Source organism: Oncorhynchus mykiss, chromosome 10, assembly GCF_057628025.1.
Source record: "Oncorhynchus mykiss isolate SJ-2025 chromosome 10, ASM5762802v1, whole genome shotgun sequence".
NCBI lineage: Eukaryota > Metazoa > Chordata > Actinopteri > Salmoniformes > Salmonidae > Oncorhynchus > Oncorhynchus mykiss.
This window is the reverse complement of record NC_143031.1, coordinates 74,380,653-74,393,349: the sequence shown is the minus strand read 5'-3', so window position 1 is coordinate 74,393,349 and position 12,697 is coordinate 74,380,653. Positions and strand designations below refer to the sequence as shown.

General features: G+C 45.6%; 1 protein-coding gene and 3 non-coding genes across 6 annotated transcripts in view; all 4 read left to right on the top strand.

The window, feature by feature from the left end:
• Nucleotides 1–4,523, top strand: part of LOC110533210 (E3 ubiquitin-protein ligase DTX4) — a 40,356-nt gene extending 35,833 nt beyond the window's left edge. For all 3 annotated transcript variants that reach the window (XM_090187895.1, XM_090187897.1, XM_090187898.1), the window contains 2 exons: nt 330–716; nt 1,445–4,523. In XM_090187895.1, coding sequence (XP_090044021.1) covers nt 330–716; nt 1,445–1,666 — 609 coding nt within the window. In that variant the 3' untranslated portion in view covers nt 1,667–4,523. The remainder of the gene's footprint in view (nt 1–329; nt 717–1,444) is intronic.
• Nucleotides 4,524–8,239: 3,716 nt separating this feature from the next.
• On the top strand, nt 8,240–8,311 carry trnae-cuc (transfer RNA glutamic acid (anticodon CUC)). The gene has a single exon. It is a non-coding gene; the product is annotated as a tRNA-Glu (tRNA).
• A 2,374-nt stretch (nt 8,312–10,685) lies between these two features.
• On the top strand, nt 10,686–10,757 carry trnae-cuc (transfer RNA glutamic acid (anticodon CUC)). The gene has a single exon. It is a non-coding gene; the product is annotated as a tRNA-Glu (tRNA).
• A 1,770-nt stretch (nt 10,758–12,527) lies between these two features.
• trnae-cuc (transfer RNA glutamic acid (anticodon CUC)) lies at nt 12,528–12,599 on the top strand. The gene has a single exon. It is a non-coding gene; the product is annotated as a tRNA-Glu (tRNA).
• Nucleotides 12,600–12,697: the final 98 nt, after the last annotated feature.

Below are 12,697 nucleotides of genomic sequence, written 5' to 3'. Positions count from 1 at the left end.
ATAAAGTGCCATACGTTTCACCAGGGCCCATAGGGTGTCATTTGGGACGCGTCCATTATCATCACAACACATTATCTGTTGAAGGAAATGTGGATAGCCAAGTACATATTTAAAGAAAGACCTGCACGCTGCTCTGGCCTGTAACACTTTCATTGATTAACGTTACCTATTGGCCAGCTAGCCTTCGTCAGCGCTTTCAAGAATTTTATTGAATGATTCCCACTCACCTGCAACAGGCTGATTCAGCTGTGTGGGTGCTTGTCCTATTTTGGATAGCTAAGTACTTACAGGTTGGCTAAAGGATCCCTCCTAACCTCTCCTCTCCTCAGAACTGTACCATCTGTATGGAGGCCCTCGGGGGGGCGTCAGGCTACAAGGGTGGTGACTTCATAGGTCGCCTGGCCCAGTGTGGGCACCAGTACCACCTCCAGTGCCTGGTGGCCATGTACAACAACGGCAACAAAGATGGCAGCCTGCAGTGCCCTACCTGCAAAACCATCTACGGCGTGAAGACGGGCAACCAGCCGCCCGGGAAGATGGAGTACCACGTCATCCCCCACTCGCTGCCTGGCCACCATGACTGCAAGACCATCCGCATCATCTACAACGTCCTGCCTGGCACCCAGGGCCCAGAGCACCCCAACCCAGGCAAGCCCTTTACAGCCAGAGGGTTCCCGCGTCACTGCTACCTCCCAGACAGCGAGAAGGGACGCAAGGTAAGAACCTAAGCTTTGACATATTCCATTGTAGCAGATACTGTTGTCCAGTACAACTCAAAGCTTTCTGGATTTTAGACCAATCTTTGTCCTTTATAAACCCGGGACGTTTTCCCTTGAAGTTGTATCGAGGGAACTCTGAAAGTTGAAATTATGAATCCGTCTCTAACCATCTCACTTCCTTTTCCCTCCACCTCCTCTCCCTCCACCTCCTCTCCCTCCACGTCCTCTCCCTCTCTCCCTCCACCTTCTCTCCCTCCACCTCCTCTCCCTCCACCTCCTCTCCCTCCACCTCCTCTCCCTCCACCTCCTCTCCCTCCACCTTCTCTCCCTCCACCTCCTCTCCCTCTCTCCCTCCACCTTCTCTCCCTCCACCTTCTCTCCCTCTCTCCCTCCACCTTTTCTCCCTCCACCTTCTCTCCCTCCACCTTCTCTCCCTCCACCTTCTCTCCCTCCACGTCCTCTCCCTCCACGTCCTCTCCCTCCACGTCCTCTCCCTCCACGTCCTCTCCCTCCACGTCCTCTCCCTCCACGTCCTCTCCCTCCACGTCCTCTCCCTCCACGTCCTCTCCCTCCACGTCCTCTCCCTCCACCTTCTCTCCCTCTACCTTCTCTCCCTCTACCTTCTCTCCCTCTACCTTCTCTCCCTCCACGTCCTCTCCCTTTACCTCCTCTCTCTCTCCCTCCACCTCCTCTCCCTCCACATCCTTGCTCTCTCTCTCCCCCAGGTACTCAGACTCCTGCTGACCGCGTGGGACCGGCGCCTGGTCTTCTCAGTGGGCACGTCCAGCACCACAGGCGAGTTGGACACGGTCATCTGGAACGAGGTACACCACAAGACGGAATTTGGCTCCAACCTCACGGGCCACGGCTACCCCGACCCTAGCCATCTAGACAACGTCCTGGATGAACTGAAAGCACAGGGCATCACCGAGGAAGAGGAGCAATGATAGGAGGAAGAGGAGGAGACGGGACGATGAATTAATTCAGACTCTACCAGCACTTAAATGGGGTGGCGGTTTGGTGTAGAGGGGAAAGGTCCAATTACACTTTGGAAGATTCTCTGAAGATGCTGATTGATTGGAGGGTCCTAGAGGTTTGGGAAATCACACAAGCACACAGTGGAGTGTTAGGGTGTTTGTTTGAGTGATGGCACAGGAGCGAGGGAACGAGAGAGAGAAATAGGCTCAGGCTTTGTTTAGATTTGACTGTGGTCAAAATGATGACTCCACTGGTATAGTTAGGTACTAGCTAAATAAATTACAAAGAGTTGAGAGACGGTACCAAGTTATTTACTAACTAATTTACACTACTAAAAGAGAGCGAGAGAGAGAGAGAGGGAGAGAGAGAGAAAAGGATAGAAGAGATCAAGAGACTGAGGGAGAGAAAGGACAAAGATTGAGAGATGTGAAAGGGAGGGGGAAGGGTATTAAGAAAGGAGGAAGAGAATAGAGCGAGCAAACGAGAGAGAAGATGGCAAGAGAATGAAGCTAGTATTAAATAGGAGTAGGGTAAATTAACTTAGAAATGGTGCTACTTTAGCAGAGACACAGGAAGAGAGTGAGAGAGAGAGAGGGGAGGGAGAGAGAGACAGACAGACAGACGTGCCTATAGTAACCACCTGCTTGAGTTTGATTATCAAGTGGCTTGTGCCCGTTGTGACTGTTTATATGTGTAGTCAGACGCCACCTAGTGGCCACTCTACTGAAAATACATTCAAAACACTGAATGTGACGAACAAAACAAACAAATCACACATTTCTTTTGATAATGATACTCCGCTTATGTTTGTATAATGAATGCATTGTCGTTATTGTCTTCATGTAACATCATTCCATGCGTCATACCTCTTTACATATATTTCAACATTGTATTTTATACTCTGAATGATTTGAAGTCGTGGGATGTTGTATGTTATGATACGATGACAGTTAGCCCAGAAGATATATATGGTACTACCCATAAAACAACCTTGATGGGTACTGGGAATGACTTCTTTCCCTTCCTTTACAATTCAGATAGTTGTTGATTCTGAACCGATGTCTTGCTGTTTGTACTGTATGTACCCGTTGCATGTATGGAAAAGGGGGACATGTCAATAAATCGAGTGCTGCTTACTTTTATAAAGGAGACGAGCATTTGAGATTCCCTGGGAAGACGCACTTGAGAAATGGGCCATGATATGAGCCGCCAGTGTTTGAAACCAGGTGAGAAGACACCAGGAACCCAGAACTTAAATATTGGACAGGTTGTGGTGTGTTGGTGGCTGAGGAGGGAGTCCGATAAGGAACATAATAGCCTGTGAAGAAGAACTGAGTTTTATCATTGCATTAATGACCAGACTAAAACCAATAAATACCTCACTATTAAACAAACAACATCCGTAGCATATCCACACTGTAACGGATATACAAAATGTCTGCCTCCATTTCATTGGCTGGATTGGCTTCAATGCAACAGATTGGGTGGGCAGTGTAATGCCATTCTTGTGTAGAATGTCGTTAGAATGCGTCTACCTCCTGCCGGCAAACAGTGTCTTTGGTCTTGTTCCTTATGGAGACCCTGTGCATCACTGGCCACTACGCCTGTCCGGTCTCAGAGTTGGGTCTATGAAGGACCTATTTATAAGGATGTTGTGTGTGTGTGTGTGTGTGAGCTCATGCATATAACGTATGCATGCCTTTAAACATGACATGCGTTTTAATGTGTACTGTTTGTACATCAACGTGTTTTGAGGTATGATTCTGTTACTAAACAGCACACTTTTTTACCCCATTAATATCATGATCCGCTTTTCTGTTCTTTCTTTTAAATTGTCTGTTAACACTTTATCATTATTATTTAAATTAAACAAGTTAACAGTTGTCTTGATCAAATGGTATATCCAGCTCTTTCTCATTTTGTACGTAAGTGTTGTTAGTGTCTGTCATTTTTTTTGTCATCTTTCTTACGGTTGAGTTGACAACAGATAGTACTTTTCTTTTATCCACGGTGTACAGAAGGTCTGTATACTACGTGTATTTTCATTGTGAAAAGGAATTTGAAGGTAGACTTTTTCTGACTGTAATGTAATGTTCTTTCACACCAAGCCACTAAGGGTGGCCTTCCCTCCTCCTGGAGACCTACTGCAGGTGGAGGCTTTTGTTCCAGCTCTGCTTTACCGTTGCCTGACGACTCATCCTGAATTGAATTCTGCTCCTCTATCGATCACTCCACAGGCCAGGGATGGGCAGCTCCAGTCCTCTGGGGCCATCCCTCGCAAACACAGCTGATTAAGCTAATTGCGATGTAAACTGAAGATGGATTATTTGCGGCTTATTGGACTGTGTTAGCTGGGGCTAGGGAGAAAACCAAAACGTGCACCCCTTGGGGTCTCGAGTTTGGGAAATGCTGGTCTAGGCCCAACCCATCTCAATCTACTAACATTCTGCTCATCGGGGAACCTCAGCGGAATCAGGTGTGGTATAGCAGGGCTGGAACAAAAGCCTGAACCCCCAGCCTTTCAGGGGGAGGGTTTGCCACCCCTTCCCTATGTCCCCTTTCCCCATTCAGATGACCCAGTTGTTCATCCTCGACTACAACCTCAAGTGTATTTTTATGTGTACAGTCTTCACACAGCATCCCTTCATCGTTGTCCAATTGTTCATTTGAGGGGAACATGAGAGGTGTTTTACCTCATTCTTGGTGAAGAGGTTGGGAAGGGTGCTGGGTGTAGTGAAAAAAAAAGTGATGCATTAAAAAAATGTGCGTACACCAAAAACAATTGCTGGAATACGAATGATTAATACAAATAAAGAATCGAATGAAGAGTTGTTTGTTTTTTATTTGATTTCCTGTTCTGAAATATAAGCTGACTGACCACTGGTTTGATCAGACAGAGAACCCCTCTGAACTGATTTCAAATAACTCCTAGCGCCAGAACTATCCTTTAAGATCTACTCAAATGTGTTGGCTACGGAGTAAGGGCTAGGGCTTGTTTTTGGGATGGGGCCCATAGGTTCCATGTAGCTTTGAAAATGATTTCTGCAGGACATTAAACATACAGTAACTTTACCATTTCATATTGTGAACCGATTCATAAACTTTATCCTTCCCTGGTGGTCTAGTGGTTAGGCATTGTCAGTCTCACCACTGTAGCCAAGATTTGATTCCCGATCAGGAAACTAGTATTTTGCTCCTTGTTTACTGATGCAACCTGTCACAATGAATTTAGTCGGTTATCGCACATACTGTATGTACCACTTCAAATTGCAAACCGATTTGCCCTGCAGTGTCCTTCCCTGGTGTTCTAGTGGTTCACCAGTCCCTCCTGCAGAAAAGCACCCCCACAACATGATATTGCCACCCCCGTCCTTCACGGTTGGGATGGTGTTCCTTGGCTTGCAAACCTCCCCCTTTTTCCTCCAAACATAACAGTGGTCATTATGGCCAAACAGTTCTGTTTTTCTTTCATCAGACCAGAGGACATTTCTCCAAAAACTAGGGTCTTTGTCCCCAAACTGTAGTCTGGCTTCTTTTCTGGCGGTTTTGCAGCAGTAGCTTTTTCCTTGCTGAGCAGCCTTTCAGGTTATGTCGATATAGGACTAATTTGCCGGTGGATATACAGTGCCTTGCGAAAGTATTCGGCCCCCTTGAACTTTGCGACCTTTTGCCACATTTCAGGCTTCAAACATAAAGATATAAAACTGTATTTTTTTGTGATGAATCAACAACAAGTGGGACACAATCATGAAGTGGAACGACATTTATTGTATATTTCAAACTTTTTTAACAAATCAAAAATTGGGCGTGCAAAATTATTCAGCCCCTTTACTTTCAGTGCAGCAAACTCTCTTCAGAAGTTCAGTGAGGATCTCTGAATGATCCAATGTTGACCTAAATGACTAATGATGATAAATACAATCCACCTGTGTGTAATCAAGTCTCCGTATAAATGCACCTGCACTGTGATAGTCTCAGAGGTCCGTTAAAAGCGCAGAGAGCATCATGAAGAACAAGGAACACACCAGGCAGGTCCGAGATACTGTTGTGAAGAAGTTTAAAGCCGGATTTGGATACAAAAAGATTTCCCAAGCTTTAAACATCCCAATGAGCACTGTGCAAGCGATAATATTGAAATGGAAGGAGTATCAGACCACTGCAAATCTACCAAGACCTGGCCGTCCCTCTAAACTTTCAGCTCATACAAGGAGAAGACTGATCAGAGATGCAGCCAAGAGGCCCATGATCACTCTGGATGAACTGCAGAGATCTACAGCTGAGGTGGGAGACTCTGTCCATAGGACAACAATCAGTCGTATATTGCACAAATCTGGCATTTATGGAAGAGTGGCAAGAAGAAATCCATTTCTTAAAGATATCCATAAAAAGTGTCGTTTAAAGTTTGCCACAAGCCACCTGGGAGACACACCAAACATGTGGAAGAAGGTGCTCTGGTCAGATGAAACCAAAATTGAACTTTTTGGCAACAATGCAAAACGTTATGTTTGGCGTAAAAGCAACACAGCTCATCACCCTGAACACACCATCCCCACTGTCAAACATGGTGGTGGCAGCATCATGGTTTGGGCCTGCTTTTCTTCAGCAGGGACAGGGAAGATGGTTAAAATTGATGGGAAGATGGATGGAGCCAAATACAGGACCATTCTGGAAGAAAACCTGATGGAGTCTGCAAAAGACCTGAGACTGGGACGGAGATTTGTCTTCCAACAAGACAATGATCCAAAACATAAAGCAAAATCTACAATGGAAAGGTTCAAAAATAAACATATCCAGGTGTTAGAATGGCCAAGTCAAAGTCCAGACCTGAATCCAATCGAGAATCTGTGGAAAGAACTGAAAAGTGCTGTTCACAAATGCTCTCCATCCAACCTCACTGAGCTCGAGCTGTTTTGCAAGGAGGAATGGGAAAAATTTCAATCTCTCGATGTGCAAAACTGATAGAGACATACCCCAAGCGACTTAGAGCTGTTATCGCAGCAAAAGGTGGCGCTACAAAGTATTAACTTAAGGGGGCTGAATAATTTTGCACGCCCAATTTTTCAGTTTTTGATTTGTTAAAAAAGTTTGAAATATCCAATAAATGTCGTTCCACTTCATGATTGTGTCCCACTTGTTGTTAATTCTTCACAAAAAAATACAGTTTTATATCTTTATGTTTGAAGCCTGAAATGTGGCAAAAGGTCGCAAAGTTCAAGGGGGCCGAATACTTTCGCAAGGCACTGTAGATACTTTTGTGACTGTTTCCTCCAGGATCTTCGCAAGGTCCTTTGCTGTTGTTCTGGGATTGATTTGCATTTTTCGACCCAAAGTACGTTCATCTCTAGGAGACAGAGCGCGTCTCCTTCCTGAGCGGAATGACGCCTGCCTGGTCCCATTCTGTTTCTACTTGCGTACTATTGTTTGTACAGATGAACGTGGGACCTTCAGGGGTTTGGAAATTGCTTTGGAGCAGTAGCTTCTTCCTCGCTGAGCGGCCTTTCAGGTTATGTCGATATAGGACTCATTTGCCTGTGGATATAGATACTTTTGTGACTGTTTCCTCCAGGATCTTCGCAAGGTCCTTTGCTGTTGTTCTGGGATTGATTTGAACTTTTCGCACCAAAGTAAGTTCATCTCTAGGAAACAGAGCGCCTGTCTCCTTCCTGAGCGGAATGACGCCTGCCTGGTCCCATGCTGTTTCTACTTGCGTACTATTGTTTGTACAGATGAACGTGGGACCTTCAGGGGTTTGGAAATTGCTTTGGAGCAGTAGCTTCTTCCTCGCTGAGCGGCCTTTCAGGTTATGTCGATATAGGACTCGTTTGCCTGTGGATATAGATACTTTTGTGCCTGTTTCCTCCAGCATCTTCACAAGGTCCTTTGCTTTTGTTCTGGGATTGATTTGCACTTTTCGACCCAAAGTACGTTCATCTCTAGGAGACAGAACGAGTCTTCTTCCTGAGCGGTATGACGCCTGCGTGGTCCCATGGTGTTTATACTTGCGTACTATTGTTTCTACAGATGAGCGAGGTACCTTCAGGCGTTTGGAAATTGCTCCCAAGGATGAACCAGATTTGTGGAGGTCTACATTTTTTTTCTGAGGTCTTGGCTGATTTCCTTTGGTTTTCCCATGGAGTCAAGCAAAGAGGCACTGAGTTTGAAGGTAGGCCTTGAAATACATCTCAAAGGATGTCAATTAGCCTATCAGAAACCTCTAAAGCCATGACATCATTTTCGGGAATTTTCCAAACTGTTTAAAGGCACAGCCAACTTAGTGTATGTAAACTTCTGACCCACTGGATTTGTGATACACTGAATTATAAGTGAAATAATCGGTCTGTAAACAATTGTTGGAAAAATGACTTGTGTCATGCACAAAGTAGATGTCCTAACCGACTGCCAAAACTATAGTTTGTTAACAAGAAATGTGTGGAGGGGTTGACAAACAGGTTTTAATGACTCCAGCCTAAGTGGATGGAAACTTACGACTTCAACTGTATGTACCAGCTCACACTGGGAACCGATTTTCACTCTAGTACCCTTCCCTGGTGGTCTAGTGGTTAGGATTCGGCGCTCTCACCGCCGCGGCCCGGGTTCGATTCCCGGTCAGGGAACTACTCTTTTGCTACATGTTTACTTGTGCAACCTGTCACTATGAATATGGAAGGTTATCGCACATAAGTACCAGTTCACACTGGGAACCGATTTGCACTCTAGTACCCTTCCCTGGTGGTCTAGTGGTTAGGATTCGGCGCTCTCACTGCCGCGGCCTGGGTTAGATTCCCGGTCAGGGAAATAGTCTATGCTCCTTGTTTACTTGTGCAACCTGTCACTATGAATTTAGTAGGTTGTTTCACATATGTACCACTTCAAATTGCAAACTGATTTGCCCTGCAGTGTCCTTCCCAGGTGTTCTAGTGGTGCACCAGACCCTCCTGCAGCAAAGCACCCCCAACATGATGCTGTGCTTCACGGTTGGGATGTGTTCTTTGGCTTGCGAGCCCTTTTCGATATAGGACTCGTTTGCCTGTGGATATAGACCATTTTGTACCTGTTTCCTCCAGCATCTTTACAAGGTCCTTTGCTGTAGTTCTGGGATGGATTTGCACTTTTCGACCCAAAGTACGTTCATCTCTAGGAGACAGAACGCGTCTCCTTCCTGAGCGGTATGACGCCTGCGTGGTCCCATGGTGTTTATACTTGCGTACTATTGTTTCTACAGATGAGCGAGGTACCTTCAGGCGTTTGGAAATTGCTCCCAAGGATGAACCAGATTTGTGGAGGTCTACATTTTTTTTCTGAGGTCTTGGCTGATTTCCTTTGGTTTTCCCATGGAGTCAAGCAAAGAGGCACTGAGTTTGAAGGTAGGCCTTGAAATACATCTACAGGTACACCTCCAATTGACTCAAAGGATGTCAATTAGCCTATCAGAAGCTTCTAAAGCCATGACATCATTTTCGGGAATTTTCCAAACTGTTTAAAGGCACAGCCAACTTAGTGTATGTAAACTTCTGACCCACTGGATTTGTGATACACTGAATTATAAGTGAAATAATCGGTCTGTAAACAATTGTTGGAAAAATGACTTGTGTCATGCACAAAGTAGATGTCCTAACCGACTGCCAAAACTATAGTTTGTTAACAAGAAATGTGTGGAGGGGTTGACAAACAGGTTTTAATGACTCCAGCCTAAGTGGATGGAAACTTACGACTTCAACTGTATGTACCAGCTCACACTGGGAACCGATTTTCACTCTAGTACCCTTCCCTGGTGGTCTAGTGGTTAGGATTCGGTGCTCTCACCGCCGCGGCCTGGGTTCGATTCCCGGTCAGGGAACTACTCTTTTGCTACATGTTTACTTGTGCAACCTGTCACTATGAATATGGAAGGTTATCGCACATATGTACCAGCTCACACTGGGAACCGATTTGCACTCTAGTACCCTTCCCTGGTGGTCTAGTGGTTAGGATTCGGCGCTCTCACTGCCGCGGCCTGGGTTCGATTCCCGGTCAGGGAAATAGTCTTTGCTCCTTGTTTACTTGTGCAACCTGTCACTATGAATTTAGTAGGTTGTTGCACATATGTACCACTTCAAATTGCAAACTGATTTGCCCTGCAGTGTCCTTCCCAGGTGTTCTAGTGGTGCACCAGACCCTCCTGCAGCAAAGCACCCCCAACATGATGCTGTGCTTCACGGTTGGAATGTGTTCTTTGGCTTGCGAGCCCTTTTCGATATAGGACTCGTTTGCCTGTGGATATAGACCATTTTGTACCTGTTTCCTCCAGCATCTTTACAAGGTCCTTTGCTGTAGTTCTGGGATGGATTTGCACTTTTCGACCCAAAGTACGTTCATCTCTAGGAGACAGAACGCGTCTCCTTCCTGAGCGGTATGACGCCTGCGTGGTCCCATGGTGTTTATACTTGCGTACTATTGTTTCTACAGATGAGCGAGGTACCTTCAGGCGTTTGGAAATTGCTCCCAAGGATGAACCAGATTTGTGGAGGTCTACATTTTTTTTCTGAGGTCTTGGCTGATTTCCTTTGGTTTTCCCATGGAGTCAAGCAAAGAGGCACTGAGTTTGAAGGTAGGCCTTGAAATACATCTACAGGTACACCTCCAATTGACTCAAAGGATGTCAATTAGCCTATCAGAAGCTTCTAAAGCCATGACATCATTTTCGGGAATTTTCCAAACTGTTTAAAGGCACAGCCAACTTAGTGTATGTAAACTTCTGACCCACTGGATTTGTGATACACTGAATTATAAGTGAATTAATCGGTCTGTAAACAATTGTTGGAAAAATTACTTGTGTCATGCACAAAGTAGATGTCCTAACCGACTGCCAAAACTATAGTTTGTTAACAAGAAATGTGTGGAGGGGTTGACAAACAGGTTTTAATGACTCCAGCCTAAGTGGATGGAAACTTACGACTTCAACTGTATGTACCAGCTCACACTGGGAACCGATTTTCACTCTAGTACCCTTCCCTGGTGGTCTAGTGGTTAGGATTCGGCGCTCTCACCGCCGCGGCCCGGGTTCGATTCCCGGTCAGGGAACTACTCTTTTGCTACAAGTTTACTTGTGCAACCTGTCACTATGAATATGGAAGGTTATCGCACATATGTACCAGCTCACACTGGGAACCGATTTGCACTCTAGTACCCTTCCCTGGTGGTCTAGTGGTTAGGATTCGGCGCTCTCACTGCCGCGGCCTGGGTTCGATTCCCGGTCAGGGAAATAGTCTATGCTCCTTGTTTACTTGTGCAACCTGTCACTATGAATTTAGTAGGTTGTTGCACATATGTACCACTTCAAATTGCAAACTGATTTGCCCTGCAGTGTCCTTCCCAGGTGTTCTAGTGGTGCACCAGACCCTCCTGCAGCAAAGCACCCCCAACATGATGCTGTGCTTCACGGTTGGGATGTGTTCTTTGGCTTGCGAGCCCTTTTCGATATAGGACTCGTTTGCCTGTGGATATAGACCATTTTGTACCTGTTTCCTCCAGCATCTTTACAAGGTCCTTTGCTGTAGTTCTGGGATGGATTTGCACTTTTCGACCCAAAGTACGTTCATCTCTAGGAGACAGAACGCGTCTCCTTCCTGAGCGGTATGACGCCTGCGTGGTCCCATGGTGTTTATACTTGCGTACTATTGTTTCTACAGATGAGCGAGGTACCTTCAGGCGTTTGGAAATTGCTCCCAAGGATGAACCAGATTTGTGGAGGTCTACATTTTTTTTCTGAGGTCTTGGCTGATTTCCTTTGGTTTTCCCATGGAGTCAAGCAAAGAGGCACTGAGTTTGAAGGTAGGCCTTGAAATACATCTACAGGTTCGATTCCCGGTCAGGGAAATAGTCTATGCTCCTTGTTTACTTGTGCAACCTGTCACTATGAATTTAGTAGGTTGTTGCACATATGTACCACTTCAAATTGCAAACTGATTTGCCCTGCAGTGTCCTTCCCAGGTGTTCTAGTGGTTCACCAGACCCTCCTGCAGCAAAGCACCCCCAACATGATGCTGTGCTTCACGGTTGGGATATGTTCTTTGTCTTGCGAGCCTCCCCCTTTTCGATATAGGACTCGTTTGCCTGTGGATATAGACCATTTTGTACCTGTTTCCTCCAGCATCTTCACAAGGTCCTTTGCTGTAGTTCTGGGATGGATTTGCACTTTTCGACCCAAAGTACGTTCATCTCTAGGAGACAGAACGCGTCTCCTTCCTGAGCGGTATGACGCCTGCGTGGTCCCATGGTGTTTATACTTGCGTACTATTGTTTCTACAGATGAGCGAGGTACCTTCAGGCGTTTGGAAATTGCTCCCAAGGATGAACCAGATTTGTGGAGGTCTACATTTTTTTTCTGAGGTCTTGGCTGATTTCCTTTGGTTTTCCCATGGAGTCAAGCAAAGAGGCACTGAGTTTGAAGGTAGGCCTTGAAATACATCTACAGGTACACCTCCAATTGACTCAAAGGATGTCAATTAGCCTATCAGAAGCTTCTAAAGCCATGACATCATTTTCGGGAATTTTCCAAACTGTTTAAAGGCACAGCCAACTTAGTGTATGTAAACTTCTGACCCACTGGATTTGTGATACACTGAATTATAAGTGAAATAATCGGTCTGTAAACAATTGTTGGAAAAATTACTTGTGTCATGCACAAAGTAGATGTCCTAACCGACTGCCAAAACTATAGTTTGTTAACAAGAAATGTGTGGAGGGGTTGACAAACAGGTTTTAATGACTCCAGCCTAAGTGGATGGAAACTTACGACTTCAACTGTATGTACCAGCTCACACTGGGAACCGATTTTCACTCTAGTACCCTTCCCTGGTGGTCTAGTGGTTAGGATTCGGCGCTCTCACCGCCGCGGCCCGGGTTCGATTCCCGGTCAGGGAACTACTCTTTTGCTACATGTTTACTTGTGCAACCTGTCACTATGAATATGGAAGGTTATCGCACATATGTACCAGCTCACACTGGGAACCAGTTTGTAC